The 23,012-nt window shown below is 44.8% G+C and overlaps 1 protein-coding gene across 2 annotated transcripts in view; it reads right to left on the bottom strand.

Annotated features, from left to right (window-relative positions):
* Positions 1-3,317: 3,317 nt before the first annotated feature.
* CRACR2A (calcium release activated channel regulator 2A) overlaps positions 3,318-23,012 on the bottom strand; it is a 46,722-nt gene continuing 27,027 nt past the window's right edge. For both annotated transcript variants that reach the window (XM_081191660.1, XM_081191661.1), the window contains exons 9-19: positions 22,686-22,873; positions 21,833-21,904; positions 21,398-21,443; positions 19,624-19,712; positions 18,976-19,297; positions 13,551-13,683; positions 12,869-12,950; positions 12,020-12,134; positions 10,241-10,342; positions 7,738-7,814; positions 3,318-4,011 (exon numbers count right to left, since the gene is read on the bottom strand). In XM_081191660.1, coding sequence (XP_081047786.1) covers positions 3,921-4,011; positions 7,738-7,814; positions 10,241-10,342; positions 12,020-12,134; positions 12,869-12,950; positions 13,551-13,683; positions 18,976-19,297; positions 19,624-19,712; positions 21,398-21,443; positions 21,833-21,904; positions 22,686-22,873 — 1,317 coding nt within the window. In that variant the 3' untranslated portion in view covers positions 3,318-3,920. The remainder of the gene's footprint in view (positions 4,012-7,737; positions 7,815-10,240; positions 10,343-12,019; positions 12,135-12,868; positions 12,951-13,550; positions 13,684-18,975; positions 19,298-19,623; positions 19,713-21,397; positions 21,444-21,832; positions 21,905-22,685; positions 22,874-23,012) is intronic.

Genomic DNA, 23,012 nt, shown 5'->3' on the forward strand with positions numbered 1-23,012 from the left:
TTTATACTCGGTCAAACCTGGATGGTGTTGGTAAAAAAACAAGTACAGATATTTGCTGGCAGCAGTTAGAAGGTGACTCAGTTGAAAAAGATAAAAGCTGGTTCTTCCCACCACTAAATAAATAGGTGGATCGTTTTAAGCCTTTAAATAACAGAACAATTTGATATCCACTATATGCAATTTTTTTTTGTTTCTGAAGGGAAGGAAGAGATATACACGAAGGTTGTAAACTCATAAACTGTGTGAACAAAAGAGGGTGAGGTTTTGACTGGCTAAGTGGATTAAAGGTAGACCAGTTTCAAAAATAGTAGCAGCAGTCTGGCCAAAGGACCTACAGACAATAAGATTATTTCCTGGCTCATTAGCTGCTGAGAGATTCAAGAGAGAATGCACTGGCCTAAAACATCAATTTATGGCTGCCACTCTCGCATTTTTACGCTCTTAAGTGCACAAGGAACAGAACCACAAGTCAAATTTGAAAACATCATCTGCTAGACTCTGTAGCCCTTATTTCCATGCAAATGCATTTATGTCCAAGGTCTTTGTGATGTTATTCATAATGGTGATTTAAAACACATTGGTTGATTTGGAAATGGAAAATCAGGATATCGAGTCCTTCCTAGTTTCACCAGATATATTTCCACATTCAGCACGAGACAAACCAGATTCAGAGGATTCACATCCATACATGAAAATACATCATCTGGAAGCTGCATAAATGAAGACTTCACGTTGCAGTCTTCACATTTTAGTGTATTTTTGGTCTCTGTGGAAGTCGCCCAGAGTGGCTGGGGAAACCCAGCCAGATGGGCGGGGTACAAATAATAAATTATTATAATATTATTATTTACTTTTTTCCATATCAGGCTGCATAATAACCAGAAAAGTGCCTCCCTCTATTTTCAGACTTGAGAGGCCTGATAGGAACTGACACAGAGAGAAACAAACTTCAACAGAACCAATGAAATAGCAATGTTTGTTTTCTCTGTAGTTGTTTGTGAGAATACATGTGCGGGTCAGAAAAACTGAAAAATTTCTCAAAATGTGAAAAACTCGTAAAGGGGGGGGGGAATTAAAGCACCAAATGCAAAAAATTGACCAGGAAAAACAATAATTCCAAAAAAGTTTAAAACACCCCAAATACTGACCCACAAGTCCGGGGGGGGGGGGGAATCCAAAAAATGTGGAAAATGGTCTGGAGAATCAAAGATTCCAAAAAATGTCAAAAAGAAAGAAAATAGTGACCTACCAATCTGGAAAAACAAGAACTCAAAAAACTCTGGAAAACGCAATAAATAATGCCCCCAAAATGAAAAATTACAAAAAGAGAGAGTGAAAAATTGTCAGGAGAATAAAAAAATCTCTGACATAGCACAAAAATTGTGACCTGCCTGTAAGAAAAACCAAAAATTCAGAAAAAAATGTGAAAATGAGTCAGGGGAAATTGAAATTCCAAAAACTGAAAAGCGCTGAAACAACAACAATCTGGCAAAATAAAACTGACTGGTTGGTGGTCCCAGAGAGCGTACACCTGAGAATTCAAATGCGAAATTGCTGATCTGCTAACAAAAATATGTAATGTGTTCCTGTGATCGGCCTCTGTATTATATGTACAGTATCTGATAGCTGGAACGTGGCCAAGGTAACAATTATTTTAGAGAGCGATACAGGGGATCCTGGAAATTAAGCTAGTTAGCTTAACACAGGGGTATAGGTAAAGGGACTCCTGACCATTAGGTTCAGTCGTGACCGACTCTGGGGTTGCGGCGCTCATCTCGCTTTACTGGCCAAGGGAGCTGGCGTACAGCTTCCGGGTCATGTGGCCAGCATGACTAAGCCGCTTCTGGCGAACCAGAGCAGCACAGGGAAACGCTTAGTTATGCTGGCCACATAACCCAGAAAAACGGTCTGTGGACAAACGTCGGCTCCCTCAGCCAATAAAGCGAGATGAGCGCCGCAACCCCAGAGTCATTTGCGACTGTACCTAAAGGTCAGGGGTACCTTTACCTTTAAGGATGTGGTGTATGGAAGCAGGGAAAACCATGATGTAGCAAACGAATGTTTTATGACACAACTGAATGCATTTTTTAAAATTTTTAAAAAACACCTTTTCATGTTAATATTGATTAGGCAAAAATCTGGCTTTACCTCCAGTTAAGGGAAACAGGCAGTGGCAAGGCGGATTTTAAGACTGTGAGGATAAGCCCTGAACTTATCAATGTCAAACTGCCATCCCAGGAAGAGGAGGAAGCAGGAGAGTAAATACCAGAAACCAGAAGGAAGTTGTAGGAGAAAAGGGTTTTCGAAAGGAAGCCCTCGCCAACAGAAGTGGGGCTTCACCTGGAATAATTTACAGCCCAGCAGAAACCAAATACCCATTAGCATAATCCAATACGCTAGTTCTCCTCAGATGTTTTCTTATGTTTTGCTGGTGAATGCTTCTGGCTGTACTGTGCGGCAGATGTGGTATTCTATGCAAAGGGGAAAAGACTAAGTTTACTTATTAACGGGAAAAATGGACGTAGGGCCTATCCACACTTACCCTTTTTAAAAAGGATTGGTGTTTTTATTATGTTTTTAGATGTGTTGTAAGCTGCCCAGAGTGGCTGGGTGGGGTATAAATAATAGAAATTCTTCTTCTTCTTCTTCTTCTTCTTCTTCTTCTTCTTCTTCTTCTTCTTCTTCTTCTTCTTCTTCTTCTTCTTTCTATCCCATAAGGAGATACTGTATTTTTTGCTCTATAAGACTCACTTTTTCCCTCCTAAAAAGTAAGGGGAAATGTGTGTGTGTCTTATGGAGCGAATGCAGGCTGCACAGCTATCCCAGAAGCCAGAACAGCAAGAGGGATTGCTGCTTTCACTGCACAGCGATCCCTCTTGCTGTTCTGGCTTCTGAGATTCAGAATATTTTTTTCTTGTTTTCCTCCTCCAAAAAGCTAGGTGCATCTTGTGGTCTGGTGCGTCTTATAGAGCGAAAAATACAGTACAGTGGTGCCCCGCAAGACGAATGCCTCGCAAGACGAAAAAATCGCTAGACGAAAGGGTTTTGTGGTTTTTGAGCTGCTTCGCAAGACGAATTTCCCTATGGGCTTGCTTCGCAAGACGAAAACGTCTTGCGTTTTTTGCAAGTTTGTTTCCTTTTTCTTAACACCGTTAATACAGTTGCGACTTGACTTCGAGGAGCAACTCATAGAACGCGGTGTGGTAGCCTTTTTTGAGGTTTTTGGTGATCTTTGAAGCTTTTCCAAAACTTTTCCGACACCGTGCTTCGCAAGACGAAAAATTCGCTAGACGAAAAAACTCGCGGAACGAATTAATTTCGTCTTGCGAGGCACCACTGTAGTTCCTTTGTCCTCTCTTGGCTGCCAAGAGAGCATCTTAGGCTAAGGAGATGATGCTTCTTCAAGGAATGGAGTCAGAGAGAGAGATGGCTGTTTTGCCCTCTGCTGTTTTGTTACCTGCACAGGTAAGGTCACGCCCACCTCTAGTCAAATGTAGAGGAAGTTTGTCCCAGCCCAGAAGAAAACAGGAAGTTCCGACTGGCTGGTCCAGACATCCCCTTTTTATGTCCACTCTAGGAATGTTGTATTTGACTGCTCTGTATTTCACACCCCACAATTATTACCCTTCATCCACTGTTTCCTTAAAAGGTCTGTGTCTGAGCGGGTTTTGTTGTTTTTTGTCCCAGAGCTTTCCTTGCGAAAAGCTGCTCTTTAGCACTCAAATGGAGGAAACATCAATCTGCAGAAAACCTGAACTGATATTTGCTCAGAATGAGCACTAAAGAGAAGGTTTTCACACGGAAAGCTCCCAGGCTAAAAAAAACCCAATCCCAGTGCTTGGCCACAGTCCTTTTAAGCACAGAACAGTGGCTAGAAAGAGCAGAGGAAAAGTTAAGTGTGTATAAGCCATAAACGCCCCCTACTGCTTGGTACAACAAGTCTTCTTCTTGGAGGCTTGATGTAGCTGAATAGTCTTTTCCTTCACCTTTTCTTCTTGTTCTTTTAAAACCCTACAGAAAGAAACATAAACACTAATTTGTAGAATTGGCTCAAGGTCCATCTGCTTACAACAACACTTAGTTCTATGCATCTAGAAAGCCCACTGAGCAACGCTTGAGTGTGGGGTGCCCCACCAGAAACTGAACCTCTTTGTCTCCAGAAACTGAACCTCTTGACCTATGAATGTGAATATTATGTTCTGTTAACCAACTGAGTTAATAGCCATTGATAGATCTAACCAGTGGCGTAGAATGGATTGCCAGCACCCGGGGTTGCACAGAGGGTGGGTGGGTGGGAACTGGACATAGTATGCATGCCCAATGGCATCCACATTACCCAGCAGATCACAGCCACAGAGATAGGAAAAGAAGAGTTGCCCAGTTGTCTGGAGAGGTCATTTCCTGGTTTGCATGGAGAAGCTGTATGAAGTGGAAGTGTGCAGCTGTATAGAGTGTGATAGGGATTTTGAGGTCTTAAAGGTAAAGGGACCCCTGACCATCAGGTCCAGTCATGGCCGACTCTGGGGTTGCGGCGCTCATCTCGCTTTATTGGCCATGGGAGCCGGCGCACAGCTTCTGGGTCATGTGGCCAGCATGACTAAGCCGCTTCTGGCGAACCAGAGCAGCACATGGAAATGCCGTTTACCTTCCCGCCGGAGAGGTACCTATTTATCTACTTGCACTTTGACATGCTTTCGAACTGCTAGGTTGGCAGGAGCAGGGACTGAGCAACGGGAGCTCACCCCGTCGCGGGGATATGAACCGCCGACCTTCTGATCGGCAAGTCCTAGGCTCTGTGGTTTAACCCACAGTGCTACCCGCGTCCCATTTTGAGGTCTTAGATATATGTTAAATGTCCATAAGTGTACCAATCAAGCACGTACATAGATCAGCACAGGAAGACTGACCTGGAACCATTTTGATTCCCAAACTGAGCAAATGTTTTCTCTGCAGGGTCAAAGGAAAATGGAAAAGCCTCCCCATTGTCTTTTCCTTCACAAATCCTGTCTTAAGGGTATGTCTGTGTTTGAATAGGGTGTGAACCTGTGACATGGCCCAGGAACTACCGTATTTTTCGCACCATAGGGCGCACCGGACCATAGGGTGCACCCAGTTTTTAGGGGGGGAATTCAAGAAAAAAAATCTTTCCCCCCCCCCCGCAGCCCCAAAGAGCAGCGTACAGGCTGCACACAACCTCTCCCTGCCGGAGGGGTTGCGTGCAGCTATGGATCAAGCCAAGGCAGCGAGCGGGATGGATCCCGCTCGCTGTTTTGGCTTCCCCTAGCCCCGTGCAGCCTCTCCCTCCCGGGAGAGGCTGCGTGGGGCTAAAGAATCCATAGCCCCGTGCAGCCTCTCCTTGGCAGAGGGGTTGCGCGCAGCTATGGAGGAAGCCAAGGCAGCGAGCGGGATGGATCCCGCTCGCTGTTTTGGCTTCCCCTTTAGCCCCGTGCAGCCTCTCCTTGGCGGAGGGGCTGCACAGGGCTTTCCTGGCTTTACTGGGAGGTGGGGGGATTCCCTCACCTCTCCCAAAAGCCCGCAGAAGCCATGCAAACCCTTTAAAGAGATCGAGGCTTCTCCTGGATTTCCTGGGAGGCGGGGGGATTCCCCCGCCTCCCGCAAAACCGGCAGAAGCCGCGCGCCTTTTAAAAGGGCTGCACGGCTTCTCCTGGATTTCCTGGGAGGCGGGGGGATTCCCCCACCTCCCGCGAAACCGGCAGAAGCCGCGCGCCTTTTAAAAGGGCTGCACGGCTTCTCCTGGATTTCCTGGGAGGCGGGGGGATTCCCCCACCTCCCGCGAAACCGGCAGAAGCCGCGCGCCTTTTAAAAGGGCTGCACGGCTTCTCCTGGATTTCCTGGGAGGCGGGGGGATTCCCCCACCTCCCGCGAAACCGGCAGAAGCCGCGCGCCTTTTAAAAGGGCTGCACGGCTTCTCCTGGATTTCCTGGGAGGCGGGGGGATTCCCCCACCTCCCGCGAAACCGGCAGAAGCCGCGCGCCTTTTAAAAGGGCTGCACGGCTTCTCCTGGCTTTCCTGGGAGGCGGGGGGATTCCCCCGCCTCCCGCAAAACCGGCAGAAGCCGCGCGCCTTTTAAAAGGGCTGCACGGCTTCTCCTGGATTTCTTGGGAGGCGGGGGGATTCCCCCACCTCCCGCGAAACCGGCAGAAGCCGCGCGCCTTTTAAAAGGGCTGCACGGCTTCTCCTGGCTTTCCTGGGAGGCGGGGGGATTCCCCCGCCTCCCGCAAAACCAGGCTCCCCCCCGCCAGCCTTCTAAGCAAGTCGGGGGACAGCGGGAAGGGCGCGCTGCGCCTCTCCCTCTGTCTCCCGAGTTTGCGGGGCTGGCGACGGGGAGGAGCAGGCTTCTCCCCCCGCCAGCCTTCTAACCAAGTCGGGGGACAGCGGGAATGGCGCGCTGCGCCTCTCCCGCTGTCTCCCGAGTTTGCGGGGCTGGCGACGGGGAGGAGCAGGCTTCTCCCCCCGCCAGCCTTCTAACCAAGTCGGGGGACAGCGGGAATGGCGCGCTGCGCCTCTCCCGCTGTCCCCCGAGCTTGTGGGGCTGGCGGTGGGCCTCTCCTGAAGCCTACAGAGCGAGAGGGGTCAGTGCGCACCGACCCCTCTCGCTCTCCAGGCTTCAGCGAAAGCCTGCATTCGCACCATAGGACGCACACACATTTCCCCTTCATTTTTGGAGGGGAAAAAGTGCGTCCTATAGTGCGAAAAATACGGTATGTATTTATCATTACAAAAGACTGGCCAGGCTCCCCAGGCAATCCAATCAAGTAACCTGCCAGACAGGAGATAAACAAGGACAGGAGAAAAACAACATTCAACTTTCTGTTTTAGACCGCCTTTTCTGTGATGTAGGTATGATGTATCTGGGAGGTGGTCTTAGGTTACACCCCTTCTGTGATGTATGTATGCTGTTTCTGGTGGTGGTCCTGATCTACAGGGTGGCAATTTCAAAAGTCCATATAAGGCCTTGTGCGCCATTTTTCTGGGTTCCTCCTCCTTTCCTGAGGGTGAGGGGAGCACCCTGTTGCAACAGTTCAATAAAGATCAAGCTTACTAGCTGCTTTGCTTCTCAATATTCTCTGGTTGGCCTCTGTTATTTTCTCCTACCAATAGGGAACCTATGTAAGGACTCTATATGGGCTCTTGGATACCCCATAAGGGAAAAAGGTCAGATTTTTGTTTACAACAATGGCAGCACCAGGTGGTTGAAATTTTTTGCCTCAACTATTTTGCACCCTGGGGCAACTGGCCTTACAACTCCCCCCCCCCCAATTACACCTCTGGATCTACCTTCTACGAACTATCCTTTTAAACTAAGCTAAGCTACTTACTACATGCTGAGAACCCTTTTCAAAGTGGCAATGAAACACAGTTAAGATAATGAAATATTGCTCATGAGTGCACTGAAGCGCTACACCAACACTCATAACCATTTGCCGTAGATCACCAAAGAATGATTCTGATATACAATTCCAAATAGAAGCTACACCAATGTTCGCTTTCCCAACTCATGGTGAATGCTCCTATTCCCATTTCAAATCTTATTCATGTACTTGGTATACAATTCTCCTACTGATGGTGGCATAATAGTTTTCTTCACTGAGTTCCTGGTATGAGAAGCAACACCAACACCAGGACCACTGGTCATGAACACACTCGTTCACTGGAACCCATTTATAAAACTTGATGGACCCTAGTTTGCAAAGCATCCTTAACACTTTTCCTTACCTGGCTAAGTGCAGGACAGACTTGTTTATGCCGTCACCTGACAGAGCACTGCATTCATAGAAGATTAAATTGTAATCCTATAATAGAAAAGAAAAAAAGCATTGCTCACATCATTTAGCAACAAGCATCTAAATGCACCCTTAGGGACTAAATCTAAATTTATACATATATCTCAAGAATCTCATTCCACTGTAAAAGCATCCGCCGTCCCCTAAAATATATTTGCATTTATGTAACAGCCACTGTGACTTCCTTTATTGCTGCATCATGGAGGTTAGATTTTTAAATATATAATTTTGCCACTGTAGTCATGTATTGCGTTGAGACAATCACTTTTCATAATGAGACAATATACACCGATAGTTACATAATTTAAGGCCTGGATTTGCTGGAAGAGATTTGCATATGGCCCTTTTGAAGGCTATCTAAATACCCCAACATTTCTTTTGGGTTTAGGAACGGGGAGAGCTCCTTCTGACACATTGATCAATAATACATCATTGGTACAGCGGTACCTTGGTTCTCAAACGCCTTGGTTCCCAAACGCCAAAAACCCAGAAGTGTTCCGGTTTTCGAACGTTTTTTGGAAGCTGAACATCCGATGCGGCTGTCGGCTATTGTTTCCAGGGCGTCTGCACCAATCAGAAGCTGCGCCTTGGTTTTCAAACATTTCGGAAGTCAAACGGACTTTCAGAACAGATTAAGTTTGGTGCTTTTGTTTTAGCTATTTATTTTCTGTTTTTGTGGCTTTTTCAGTTAATTTGTTTTTGTGACTGTGTGAAACCCAATTCAGCTACTGACTGATCGTGTGACTGCAGAAATGGAAAAAAGCCCCCCATCCAAACATCATTAGTGCAGATAAGAAAAAAATGCAATTTTAATTTTTATCATCTACAACATTGTCTTATTTATTTTATAGTACAGTATCAATTGTTGCTTTCATTTTATGGATCAATCGTCTCTTCAGATAGTAAAATCGATGTTAAATTGCTGTTTTCAGAGTTGTTTTTAAAAGTCTGGAACAGCTTAATCCGTTTTGTATTACTTTCTATGGGAAAGCATGCCTTGGTTTTGGAACGCTTTGGTTTTGGAACAGACTTCCAGAACGGATTAATTTTGAGAACCAAGATACCACTATATAGGCTTCAAACCAGAATCACCCTTGTCCTGAGTGTTATTTTTTATTTTTGACTGCTAAGCTTACTCTGGAGTGTTTGGTGAGATACATTGTCTAAAGCTCTTTGGAAGTCCAAGTACACAATGTCAACCAGATTACCTCTATCTGCTTGTTGACACTCTCAAAGAATTCTGATAAGTTTGTAAGATCTACAGGGTTTTTCCTCTTGCAGAAGTCAAGTTGGTTCTGCTTCAGTTGGGCTCATTCTTCATAGAATCATAGAATCATAGAGTTGGAAGAGACCACAAGGGCCATCGAGTCCAACCCCCTGCCAAGCAGGAAACACCATCAGAGCACTCCTGACATATGGTTGTCAAGCCTCTGCTTAAAGACCTCCAAAGTAGGAGACTCCACCACACTCCTTGGCAGCAAATTCCACTGTCAAACAGCTCTTACTGTCAGGAAGTTCTTCCTAATGTTTAGGTGGAATCTTCTTTCTTGTAGTTTGGATCCATTGCTCCGTGTCCGCTTCTCTGGAGCAGCAGAAAACAACCTTTCTCCCTCCTCTATGTGACATCCTTAAAAGTAGTGCACGGCTTAATTTTGGTAGTATCCAGCTTTATATACTATGAAAGAGCTGTGACTTTCAGCTTTGAACCAAGGTGGAGGATGCAATTGCTGGTGCCAGGGATGAGGAGAAGTACCATATTTTTTGATCTATAAGACTCACTTTTTCCCTCCTAAAAAGTAAGGGGAAATGTGTGTGTGTCTTATGGAGCGAATGCAGGCTGCGCAGCTATCCCAGAAGCCAGAACAGCAAGAGGGATTGCTGCTTTCACTGCGCAGCGAGCCCTCTTGCTGTTCTGGCTTCTGAGATTCAGAATATATTTTTTTCTTGTTTTCCTCCTCCAAAAACTGGTCTGGTGCGTCTTACAGAGCGAATACGGTATTTTACTCCTCTTCTCTAGGGCCACAGGGCAAATTTGCAGCTGCCCATAGATTCCCATCCATCTATAGTGCCTTCTGGTCAAAAGGAAAGCTGCTCTTGTACCCAAGATCACGAAATCGATGTACTCAAAGAAAGGTGCTCCCTCACGAAGAGGATAAGTAAACCAGCTCTAATTGAAACAGACAATTCAGAGGGATTTTTTCTTGAAACTTGATCATCACATTGTGAAAGCAAGCCCTTCTTCAATCGTAATGAGATAGCTTCAAAGGCCTCAGCTTAATGAGATATACAAAATCAAATATTTGACTTCATGCCACAGATGGGTAATATTCATTGACCTTGTTATCACAGAAGTTGTTCCCAAGAGGAACATGGAGTTTTTTTGTTAAATGTACATTACTGGTTGTTTTCAGAACTGTATGTTCTTCATACTGTACCTTGGCTAAATGCTCTCCTAATCCCCTGGGGATTTCCCGTTCTTTTTCATTATCTGTTTTGTTCCCAAGCAAGAGGACAGGAATATTCTCCCCTGCTGCTTCCTATAAGATAACGAACAGCAGTTAAAATACGGGTTCTCTCCTGAGAGCATTGAAAGCTCATAGCCAGCACTGCAAGCAAACACAAAAATAAGTACACCTGACATTCCAGATATACCGGTACATTGCGGTTATAATATTCTGTTATAGATTATAAATGCCTAATTGATTTGTTAATAATATGCCTTTTGCTATTGTTGTTCTGTTTAGCTTATGTTTTAGCTGCTGTTTTGTTAATGGTGTTTGACAGATTGCTTTATTGACGGTTCGTTAATTATTTTGTATGATTTATGCTGTATTTGTGATGTTCTATTATGTTATTGTGATTTATTGTTTGTAAGCCACTTTGAGAGTAATTTGAATGAAAACTGGCATAGTAATACATCAATCAACCACATCCCTATTTTAACTACGTACACATTAGTGGTTTTGAACAAACCGCAGCGTTTCCAGTGCTTTTTTATGTTGCTGTTCACACCAGAGAGGGGTGTGTGGATGACCCCCATGCTGAACTCCAAATTACTGATGCTGTCATGCACACACCCAAGAGCTGCCTGAATTGTACGCATCTCAGCTTAACCGTGGCTTCTGTTTTCTAACTGAATGTAAGCTTGTTTGAGGAAAAGCACACCAAACAAGAGGATTTCTCAAGAAGAGACAGGATAACCTTGGATTGTGGCTAATGTCCTGTTTCAAACACAAGCAGTAGAAGTGCGTGGGAGCCAGGGTAAAGGTAAAAGGTAAAGGACCCCTGGACCATAGCTGTCAACTGTCCCTTATTTGGCGGGAAAGTCCCTTATCCCAGCGCCGTGTCCCGCTGCTGTCCCTTATTGATGATGTCCCTTAAATTTCCCGGGTTTCAAAGGAAGCAGCTCCTCTCCCTCCCTCCCTCCCTGCTGGCCAGGGAGGAGGGAGGCTCCAACTGTGTTGGTTGGCTGCGTTGCTCACCCAATAAGGAGTCTAAGAACGACTGGGGGGTGGAGCTTGCATGCCTTGTGCCGATCAAATTGGCCACGTTGCCTGGGACTCGCCTTTGCTCAGCGCTTCCCAGAGGAGAGGTGACGGTGGTTTTCCTTGCTGCATCCCCTTTGCCAGGTTGCTGCGCTGTGGGAACCACCGCTTGAGGCTTTGTTTGGCTGCTGGCTGGGCTTTCTGCCTTTGGCTTGGAGGGGCTCAGAAGTTGAACATACCTGTGCTGGGAAAATCCCTTATTTTGGCTGCTGATCCCTTATTTTTGAGGCTTCTGGTCCCTTATTTTCAAATCTGTAAGTTGACAGCTATGCCCTGGATGGTTAAGTCCAGTCAAAGGCGACTATGGGGTTGTGGCGCTCATCTCGCTTTCAAGCCGAGGGAGCCGACGTTTGTCCACAGACAGCTTTCCGGGTCATGTGGCCAGCATGGCTAAACCACTTCTGGCGCAATCGGACACCGTGACGGAAGCCAGAGCGCACAGAAACACTGTTTACCTTCCTGTTGCAGCGGTACCTATTTATTTGCTTGCACTGGCGTGCTTTCAAGCTGCTAGGACAGAGCAATGGGAGTTCACCCCATTGTGGGGATTCAAACCGCCAACCTTCTGACTGGCAAGCCCAAGAGGCTCTGTGGTTTAGATCACAGCGCCACCCGCATCCCTGGAGCCGGGGTAAGCACTAATGTGCTCATACTCTCAGTCCTTCTTACCTCAATGCTCACTAACCATTGCTTCACAGCTGTGAACGACTCTTTTGCTGTTATGTCATACATCACAACCACGCCGTCAGCTTTTCGAAAGAACTGCTTGGTGATGCTGCGGTACCTGCAAATCAGTTCTCTTTAAGAATCTTCTGTCATTAGCACCAAAAACATACAGCAGATAAAGCCAACAGAACAACAAGCCTAGAAAACAGATGATATGACTATTCAGTGGTACCTCGGGTTACAGACACTTCCGGTTACAGACGCTTCAGGTTACAGACTCCGCTAACCCAGAAATAGTACCTCAGGTTAAGAACTTTGCTTCAGGATGAGAACAGAAATCGTGCGGCAGCAGCGGGAGGCCCCACTAGCTAAAGTGGTGTTTCAGGTTAAGAACAGTTTCAGGTTAAGAACGGACCTCCGGAACAAATTAAGTACTTAACCCGAGGTACCACTGTATAGGGTGACCAGAAGGTTGCAAGATATGACCACAATTCACAGCAGGGCATAGCATATATTCAGTTTCTCACGCCTGGCATAAGGGTTATTGGATTGCTACAGGTAGAAACCACCAGGAAGCAGATAGGCAAGAGTTTTAACTCCTTTAACTGAGGCATCCCCAAACTTGGCCTTCCAGATGTTTTGGGACTACAACTCCCATCATCCCTGACCACTGGTCCTGTTAGCTAGGGATGTACATTTTATTTTATTTTGTTGCTATGGTTAGTGGCTGATGCAAATAACGATTCTTCAACTGCCCCCACCTTAGCCCTCCAGCAGACCCCCATGCCTGGCTCGAATAAATAAAGGGCAGCCCTGCCAGTGTTGCAGGAGGACGTAAGGGCATTTTCTCACCTTTCTTGCCCAGCAGTGTCCCAGAACTGCAGCAGTACTTGGTGGTTATCCACTGGCACCATTTTTACACTGTAATCCACACCTGTAAAGGAACACAGCTTAGATTATCTCCAGGTGTGTGGGGGGGGGAGGACGACACAGGACTTACAGCCTGCAGGCCAGTCTTGAACCACAAGGGAATCCAATTTGCCTTGCCAGGCTGTTCCCCTCAAACCACACCCACCTTTCCATCAGTTGACGTCACTAAAGGTATAATTCAGGAAACTTTTTCAGCAGGGGGCTGGTCCACTGTCCCTCAGACGTTGTGGGGGGCTAGACTATATTTTTTGGGGGGATGAATGAATTTCTGTGCCCCACAAATAACCCAGAGATGCATTTTAAATAAAAGAACACATTCTACTCATGTGAAAACACGCTGATTCCCGGATCATCTGTGGGCTGGATTTAGAAGGCAATTGGGCTGGATCTGGCCCCCGGGCCTTAGGTTGCCTACCCATGGTATAAATAGAAACAATTCCAAAGAAATGAGACACAGCTTTTAAAAAGCCAGTGTTTAGCGAGGACTGAAAATACAAGGACACGTATAAACAATGGAAATAAGTGTGGGTCACCAAGTCTGGATATGTACGAGCAGCCCAGACAAATGTGATTTGTGTGTTCTTTTTTCCTTTAACTTACTTACCGACTGTAGCAGCAGTGCCTGGGAAAAAATGGTCTTCGCAAAAACGCCTTAAAAAGGAAGTCTTCCCCACACTTGAATTGCCTACGATGACAATCTTGAATAAACCATTTGGAGCAAAGTACCCTTGTTCATCCTTCAAGCAAACACAAGAGCAAATGTTCAGTAAGCTGCTAAATCATTTTGCTTTTTGAGGTGAGGAGATATTTAGAAATAAAATATCTATTTATTTAATACATTTCTAGCCATTCTTCAGTACTATGGGCTGGACCCAGAATAAATAAGGTAAATTTTGGTTCCACTTACATCAGTTGCTATCAATAGCTTTTCTAATTGATTTCAGTCACACCCAAGGGCAACTAACGTAAGTCTGATAGTATTTCAAAGTTGGCTTATATAATTCAAATAAACAATAATAAAAAACCCAACACGCTGCGCTCATTGCAAGAGACTCATGACATCAAAAGATAAAAACAATACAGTCTTCTTGTAGGCAGCTGAAAGCTTATCTCCTCATCTGGTAAGAAAGCTGGCCAGTGAGATAAATTTTAATCCCTGTGTTAGAGCATTTTATAATTTGCTCTTTTCAAGCCAGCTACATTACAGAAATCAACTAAATAAGAAAAATCAAAAAGCTTAAGGAAAAAATTAGAAAAACTTAAAATAGAACAAAGCCTTAACGGGATGCCAGTTACAAACCTCGTTTCACTGAACTATTCAGTTTCCTCAGAAGGAAATAGAAAAATCATAAACTTGAAATGACCAAAATTCAAACAAGGGTAGAACCCCAAAAATTCTGATGTATTATAATCCTAGCTCGACCAAGATAAAGCAAAGTGCAGTAATAAAGGATCGAGGACTCAAAAGTACAGTTTCTAATACTGAATTTACAAAAAAGGTTTGAAAACCTAAATAGCAAGTTTTCTAATTTTTTCCTAAAGCTTTTTGATTTTTATTATTTAGTTGATTTCCACAAGATAATATTTATAGTCAATTACTTCTTGTTTCAGGGATTTTCATGGTATTTCATTTGTTTTGTGCAATTTCTCAGTTCCGTGACTGTCTTTTTTTCTATTAGCTACATTACAGAAGGCAGAGTGTTGAGGAGTGAATCTGTCTCCTACTGTTCTTCATATCCCAGTAAAGAGCCCTCTAGATCAACAACTACAATCGGGGGTGCCCAAACTATTTTTAAAGAGGGCCAGATTTGATGAGGTGAACATGCTTGAGGGCCGACCAAAGTTGTTGACCTAAAAGTTGTTGAGCTTTTTTTTTAGGATTTTACCCCAGGAGATAGACTGCCACAGGGGCTGGATTAGTCCCTTGGAATGGACTTTGGACATGCCTGAAGCAGCCCCACTCCCCATTTAGGATTGCTTGGTCCATATTTCACTATGTGCACTAGAGGCAAAATGCAAGCACATACAGAAGGTGGAAAAAGCAACGAGGGGATCACCTATCTTGGACCTGATCCTCACCAACAGGGAGGAACTGATCAGCAAAGTGGAAGTACTCAGAAACCTGGGAGGAAGCAATCACGCCCTCCTGGGTTTCACGAAATAGAGGCAAGGGAAAGGTCTTTTTAAAGGGAGATGTCCACACCTATGTGTTTGAAGGTGCTTCGTAATAATAATAATAATAATAATAATAATAATAATAATAATAATAATTCTATAATGTTAGAGCTCTACCTCTCTTTTAAATCAGAACCAGTGAAGGCGGTGAAGGTCCTGTGTGAGTGTCTGGAGGCGGTTGGAGGATGGATGGCGGCTAACAGATTGAGGTTGAATCCTGACAAGACAGAAGTACTGTTTTTGGGGGACAGGGGGCGGGCAGGTATGGAGGATTCCCTGGTCCTGAATGGGGTAACTGTGCCCCTGAAGGACCAGGTGCACAGCCTGGAAGTCATTTTGGACTCACAGCTGTCCATGGAGGCACAGGTCAAATCTGTGTCCAGGGCAGCTGTTTACCAGCTCCATCTGGTACGTAGGCTGAGACCCTATCTGCCTGCAGACTGCCTCGCCAGAGTGGTGCATGCTCTGGTTATCTCCCGCTTGGACTACTGCAATGCGCTCTACATGGGGCTACCTTTGAAGGTGACCCGGAAACTACAACTAATCCAGAACGCAGCAGCTAGACTGGTGACTGGGAGCAGCCGCTGAGACCATATAACACCGGTCTTGAAAGACCTGCATTGGCTCCCAGTACGTTTCCGAGCACAATTCAAAGTGTTGGTGCTGACCTTTAAAGCCCTAAATGGCCTTGGTCCAGTATACCTGAAGGAGCGTCTCCACCCCATCATTCAGCCCGGACACTGGGATTCAGCGCCAAGGGCCTTCTGGAGGTTCCCTCGCTGCGAGAAGCCAAGTTACAGGGAACCAGGCACAGGGCCTTCTTGGTAGTGGCACCCACCCTGTGGAATGCCCTCCTACCAGATGTCAAAGAGAAGAACAACTACCAGACTTTTAGAAGACATCTGAAGGCAGCCCTGTTTAGGGAAGCTTTTAATGTTTGATGTATTACAGTATTTTAATATATATTTTTGGAAGCCGCCCAGAGTGGCTGGGGAAGCCCAGCCTGATGGGTGCGGTATAAATAATAATAATAATAATAATAATAATAATAATAATAATAATAATAATAATAATAATAATAATAATTCACTTTGATTTTCAAAAAGATTTTAATAAAGACTCCTGAGTTTAGCAGATATAAGATAAGAGGGCAGGTCAACGATGGACCGGTAAGTGGCTGAAGAACAGTGAGCAAGAATAAACACACAGTTCTCACTCTGAACCAATGCTTTTTAACTTGTTCTTAAATGAGCGGGAGCTAGGGAAGAGCAGTGAGGTGGCTAAGTTTGCTGGTTATACCAAATTGTTCAGAGTGGTAAGACAAAATAATAATAATAAAGTGAAGCACATTGGAACAATAAATCAGTCTTAAATTCACATGTACATTCACGAGGTCTGAATTAACAGTGACTGACTAGGAGTCATACAGGATAGCTCAATGAAAACATCACGCCAATGTGTGGTGGTTGTGAAAAGGGTGAATTCCCTACTTGGGATCATTTAGAAAGGGATTGAAAATTTTGAACCGATTATAATGCCACGTGAAAAACTAGGTACAGTTCTGTTGCCACGCTTTGCAGGATACTGAAGTTTCAGAAAAGGGCAACAGAAATTATCTTGGGGTGGAACAGCTGCCTATGAAGAATAGTAAATATATTCAGGCCTTTTTAGTTTAGAAAAAAGGACATGATAGAAGTGTATAAAATCATGCATGGTGCAGAGAAAATGGATGGATGAAACTTTCAGTCCAACAGAACTCAGAGCTATCCAGTGAAGTTGAATATTGGGATATTTTGGATACACAAAAAGAAGTACCGTATTTTTCACTCTATAACACGCACCCGACCATAACACGCATGTAGTTTTTAGAGGAGGAAAATCCGTAGGCATGTCACCCGTAGGCATTTCCTCCATAACACGCACAGACATTTCCCCTTACTTTCTAGGAGGAAAAAAGTGAGTGTTATGGTGCAAAAAATACGGTATTTGTTCACACAGTGCAGAGGTAAACTATGGAATTTGATTCCAGAAAAAGTTATGATGGCCAACCATTAAAGGTAAAGGTAAAGGGACCCCTGACCATTAGGTCCAGTCGTGGTCGACTCTGGGGTTGCGGCGCTCATCTCGCTTTACTGGCCAAGGGAGCCGGCATACAGCTTCTGGGTCATGTGGCCAGCATGACTAAGCCGCTTCTGGCGAAACCAGAGCAGTGCACGGAAACACTGTTTACCTTCCCACCGGAGTGGTACCTATTTATCTACTTGCACTTTGTGCTTTCAAACTGCTAGGTTGGCAGGAGCAGGGACTGAGCAACGGGAGCTCAGTCCATCGCGGGGATTCGAACCGCCAACCTTCTGATCGGCAAGTCCTAGGCTCTGTAGTTTAACCCACAGCGCCACCCGCGTCCCTTATGGGGCCATTAGGATAGCTTTAAAGGAGGATTAGACAAAATTAACCCAAATTGCCACTGCTATGCCTCCAGCTACAATTGTGCAGCAGCTCTGCTGTCTAATAAATGTTCTAATACAGTACTCAACATGGTGCCCTCCAGATCTCTTGGACTACAGCTCCCATAATCCACAAGTGTTGGCCGGATTAGCTGGGGCTGAGGGGAATTCCCCAAACAAGGAGAAAGCACCACACTGGCTCTAGCTGCTGTATCCTCAATACACACTCACTATGATTTTTTTTGCTGTTGACACAGCTCAAATAGGCTTAATAGTGGGAAAAGTCGGATAGATATAAAACATATGTTCAAAAATACAGTAAAGGTTCGCTATCTATGCTAGCATTTGACTGACGTTGGAGTGAGACTGAGTTGAGAAATAAGACTAAGAGCACATATTGATATAGGAATGTATTAGATAAAATGTAAAGAAATATGCAATAATAAGAAATATACATTCATTTGTAAAAAAGGAATAGACAACGGGATAGACAGGAAGTCTAGTGTGTTGGCATGTATATGATTTGGGGGGGAATTGTTATTGTTTTTTCTCTTTGTTCTTTCTTTTTTTTGTTTCATTTTCTTTCTAGGTATATAAAATTTGTATATCATTTTTGTATACATGTTGGAAATTATATTATAGTAAGTCCTGTAATGAAATACAACAACGTTTACCGATGTAATATAAGAATGTTAACAAATAAATAAAATGCAAATTCAAAAAAAACAAAAACAACAAAACAAATAGAAACTCCAGCGGGTGCAGAATGCTGCAGCGAGGCTCCTCACGGGGTCTCTGCCATGGGAGCATATTCACCCAGTGCTTTTCTAGCTGCACTGGCTCCCGGTGGACTACAGGGTCAGATTTAAGGTGCTGCTTTTGACCTTTAAAGCCTTTCACGGCCTAGGACCCTCGTACCTACGGGACCGCCTCTCCCGGTATGCCCCACGGAGAGCCTCAAGGTCCATAAATAGCAACACCCTAGTGGTCCCGGGCCCTAAGGAAGTTAGACTGGCTTCAACCAGAGCCAGGGCCTTTTCAACACTGGCTCCGGCTTGGTGGAACGCTCTGCCTCATGAGACCAGGGCCCGGCAGGATCTGATTTCTTTCTGCAGGGCCTGTAAGACAGAGTTGTTCTGCCTGGCCTTTGGCTTGGAGCCAATTTGATTCCCTCCCCTCTTTCTTTTTCCTTTCTCCTTTTTCCTTTCTCCTCCTGTGATGAGGCTGCATTTTAATATTTTAATGTTTCAATGTTTTAATGTTGTATTTTAATCTTGTTTTTAAGTTGTATTATTATTATTATTATTATTATTATTATTATTATTAATGTAATGCACACAGCGGAGATAGCCATAAATTAGCCAAAATCCACCTCCAAAATAAAAACAATGCGGTTTTGTTTCTTACATTTGCTAGTGTTTCTTTCCCTACTGGTTGCCCCCTGGGAAAGGAAGGTGTCTGTTCAGATGGTGATTCTGTTTGGATCTCATTCATTTCCAGTTCTGGCAAGTTAGTTTCATCTTCTTCAGACCATTTGGTTAGGGTCCTATCTCCCGGTCTATTTAGAAGCTGGGGCAGGTGATCTTCTTCAATTGATATTAGTCTTTGTAGAGGCCTTCTTTGAGTCAGTCCCTCACCGGCAGCAGAATCAAATGAAAGATACCCGTTCAAACCAGTGGAATTTCTTCTCCTTTCAGTGTTAAATGTATCCTCGTCTTCTGAAGACTGGCTAGAAAAAGCATTATGAAACATAACGTATTTTAAACTCTCTACACCACATCTCTGTATCATTTAAACTCTCCTTATCACATCTCTATATCACGTTGGATGTCTGTACAAATTTAATTCGGAACTTTGAATTTGAAATTTGGGTTCATATTTTGAATATGTTTTGACTATGAACCCTATCTGAACAGGACAGCAAAGAAATATAAAAGCAATCTATATTTCTGTATGGAGAAAAACTATATAGATGCAGGAATAGTATCTAACTACAGTACATTCTGCACCCTACGTTAAGAATAAATGCGCCCAATAGCAAAACTAAGACCTTACCTTTTTGGCAAAACCTTTTTCTCCATATATTTGCCGATGATCGAGCCTGATCTTTCTTTCAACCTTGCAGTTGGAACGTTCTTACATTTCTGTAGAAATATTATAGAAACTGCCTCAAAATGAGTTACATAAAATGGCAGACTCAACACTATTTTCAGAGCAGTATACTCCTGTGAAGGAATGTGGGTGGCGCTGTGGGTTAAACCACAGAGCCTAGGACTTGCTGATCAGAAGGTCGGCGGTTCAAATCCCTGCAACGGGGTGAGCTCCCGTTGCTCAGTCCCTGCTCCTGCCAGCCTAGCAGTTCGAAAGCACGTCAAAGTGCAAGTAGATAAATAGGTACCGCTCTGGCGGGAAGGTAAATGGTGTTTCCGTGTGCTGCTCTGGTTTCGCCAGAAGCGGCTTAGTTATGCTGGCCACATGACCCGGGAGCTGTCTGTGGACAAACGCCGGCTCCCTCGGCCTATAGAGCGAGATGAGCGCTGCAACCCCAGAGTCGGCCACAACTGGACCTAATGGTCAGGGGTCCCTTTACCTTTTTATACTCCTATTAAGGTGTCATTTAAACAGTGGATGAGGAGGGGTGGAACTGTACAGGCATCCTACTGTGCTCCTGTGGGACAGCCATTCATTTCAATGGCATTTGCACATGAGAACTTTCCATAAATTGTGTTCTGGATCTACATCAGCAAGGAAACTTCCCTGTCTCTTGGTCCACCCCTTAGCTAGTTGACAAAAGATGTTCTGTTAGGGCTAGATTTGCGGGCTAATGTTCTTGGATGTACCCTAGAAAGGCCTGGGGATATCAACCTTTGGAATATCTGGGCGCCAAGAGGAAATGGAAACCACATGAGCATTAAAAGCACCAAGATGGGAATGGGTGCAGGGAAGGAGGTGAAAACAGAAAACCAGAAGTGGGATTCGGAATAATCAGAAAAACAAATATGCAAGGATCTTTGGAAGAGAGGAGCTCGTGCCCAAATTGTTGCCTCCTGCAGATTGATAATACACCAATGCCCCAAATCACCTGAAAGTACAGTAGTTTTCCGTGTCTAAGATAATGTTTTTTTATTATAAAATAATGTTTAAAATTGGGGGGCATCTTATACACGGATAGTGCAGAGGGGGGACGGGCGACTGGTTGCAGCCTTGAGCAGGAGATTGTCAGCGGCGATTGGTGGCTGTGGCAAGGGCTGCTGTCGATTGGCTGCTGTGGCAGCAATTGGGCGGGTGATTGGTGGCTTCAACGACGCATGCGATTGGCAGCGTCGGTCGGGTGGGTGATCTATTTTTGGCAATCAAAAAAAAGCTCAACAACTCTGGGCAATCTCCCCCTATTTTCTTAATTTAGAGTCTCCGAAAATAGGGATCGTCTTATACACAGGAGTGTGTTATACACGGAAAAATATGGTATTGTATTTGGTTTTTGATGATGTTGTTAGCACTTGTGGTAAAAGTGGGTGCAAATAAGCTGACGATGAGGAATATGCACATTTGTGAATCAGTAACACAGGAAGTCGCCATCTACAAAGTCCGGCAACTGGTCCATCTGGCTCAGAACAGACAGGCAACAACTTGCCAGGAATTCTTGCAGGAAACTGTCCTAGCCCCACTTGCAAATGTCGGGATTTGAATTTGGGACCTTCTGCATGCTCAGAAGGTGCTCTTCCACTTAACTACAGAGGTGTGTCGCCACAATATAGTTAAGAATCTGTCAAGGCTAAGAAAAAAACCACACGTTTTATGAGAAGGTAGTCTGGAGCAGCCCACTCACCTGTAAACATTCGTCGTGTTCATCTCTCAGATATTTGTTCCTTTCTCTGCAGTGGTGGGGCACGAAAAGAAAGGAAAACAACATATAACTTACAACGTATCCTCCAACTCTGCCTGCTTATCAGTGGGGGAGTCCAGTGTGTTAAGAAATTGATATGGTATTGTGGTAAGAAAGCTGAGAGGATATTAAACCAAACCGTATTACAGGGGAATCCCAGCTTACACGGTGATTCTGTTCTGCGGGATGTACACAAGTCCAGTCCAGTTTGCCCCGCCCTGCTCCACCCCCTTTCAACGCTGAGAATGGCATGCATGTCAGCAGTCATAGCCATGCTGATTGCATGTGAGTGGGGAGTTGCCTGTATAGAGGTTTTATAATATTTGCTCTGGTTCCTGCTGCTGGCAGGGGTGGATTTGCCGCACCTTATTTTCTTACCTTAAAAAGTCCAGCTGCTTAAGGAGCCCTGACTTCTCCCTCTGTAGCATTTCTGTCACTCTGTAAACCTCACTGAAGGAGAAAATAAAAAGCATCACAATAAAACCTAATAATAACCATTCTTAGAGAACTGGGATCTGTGTTCTGGATTTAGTGTTGGGGTTTTTGTAACAATAACCGGCAACCTTAGGGACGCAGGTGGCGCTGTGGTCTAAACCACTGAGCCTTGGGCTTGCCGATCAAAAGGTCGGCGGTTCGAATCCCCGCGGCGGGTTGAGCTCCTGTTGCTCGGTCCCAGCTCCTGCCAACCTAGCAGTTCGATAGCATGCCAAAAAGTGCAAGGAGATTAATAGGTACCACTCTGGCAGGAAAATAAAAGGGTTAGGGTTTCGTGGCCGACTCTGGGGTTGCGGCGCTCATCTCGCTTTATTGGCCGAGGGAGCCGGCGTACAGCTTCCGGGTCATGTGGCCAGCATGACTAAGCCGCTTCTGGCAAACCAGAGCAGCGCACGAAAACGCCGTTTACCTTCCCGCCGGAGCGGTACCTATTTATCTACTTGCACTTTTGATGTGCTTTCAAACTGCTAGGTTGGCAGGAGCAGGGACCGAGCAACGGGAGCTCACCCCGTCACGGGGATTTGAACCGCCGACCTTCGGATCGGCAAGTCCTAGGCTCTGTGGTTTAACCCACAGCGCCCCCCACGTCCCGTAATCAATAAAGTCATGGCCTAATTCAACCCAATACCAGTCCCCTGTGTTTATTCTTGTGGCCCTCCCTTCACCTGTTATGTGCCTGTGCCAGCAATGCAAATTGGACACATTCAGCTGTATTCCAGCTCTGGGAACCACTCACATTTCCTTTTCTTCCTGCAGTTTTTTGGCCTCATCCTGTAGCATCTGCAAGTGCTGCTGTGCAATGAGGAGCTCCTGGGATGTTCTCTCCAGTTCTTCCAGCAGCCCTTTGTTTGTAAGTTTCAGCTTGGTATTTTCTACTTTGGTTTCCTGCTTGTCATTGTGCAGTTCTTTAAATTGTCCCTCTAACTGGGTGGGAAAGAAAAACAACAACAAATGTATTTTAAAAGTCAATCAAGTTCATTTTTTAACTGAATGGATTGGGAACAGCAACCATCGTGCTATTAAATTTGTTTATGTGTGTGTATGCAAATTATGATGAAAATCC

Source organism: Podarcis bocagei (genome assembly GCF_964188305.1).
Source record: "Podarcis bocagei genome assembly, chromosome: 4".
Classification (NCBI taxonomy): Eukaryota; Metazoa; Chordata; class Lepidosauria; order Squamata; family Lacertidae; genus Podarcis; species Podarcis bocagei.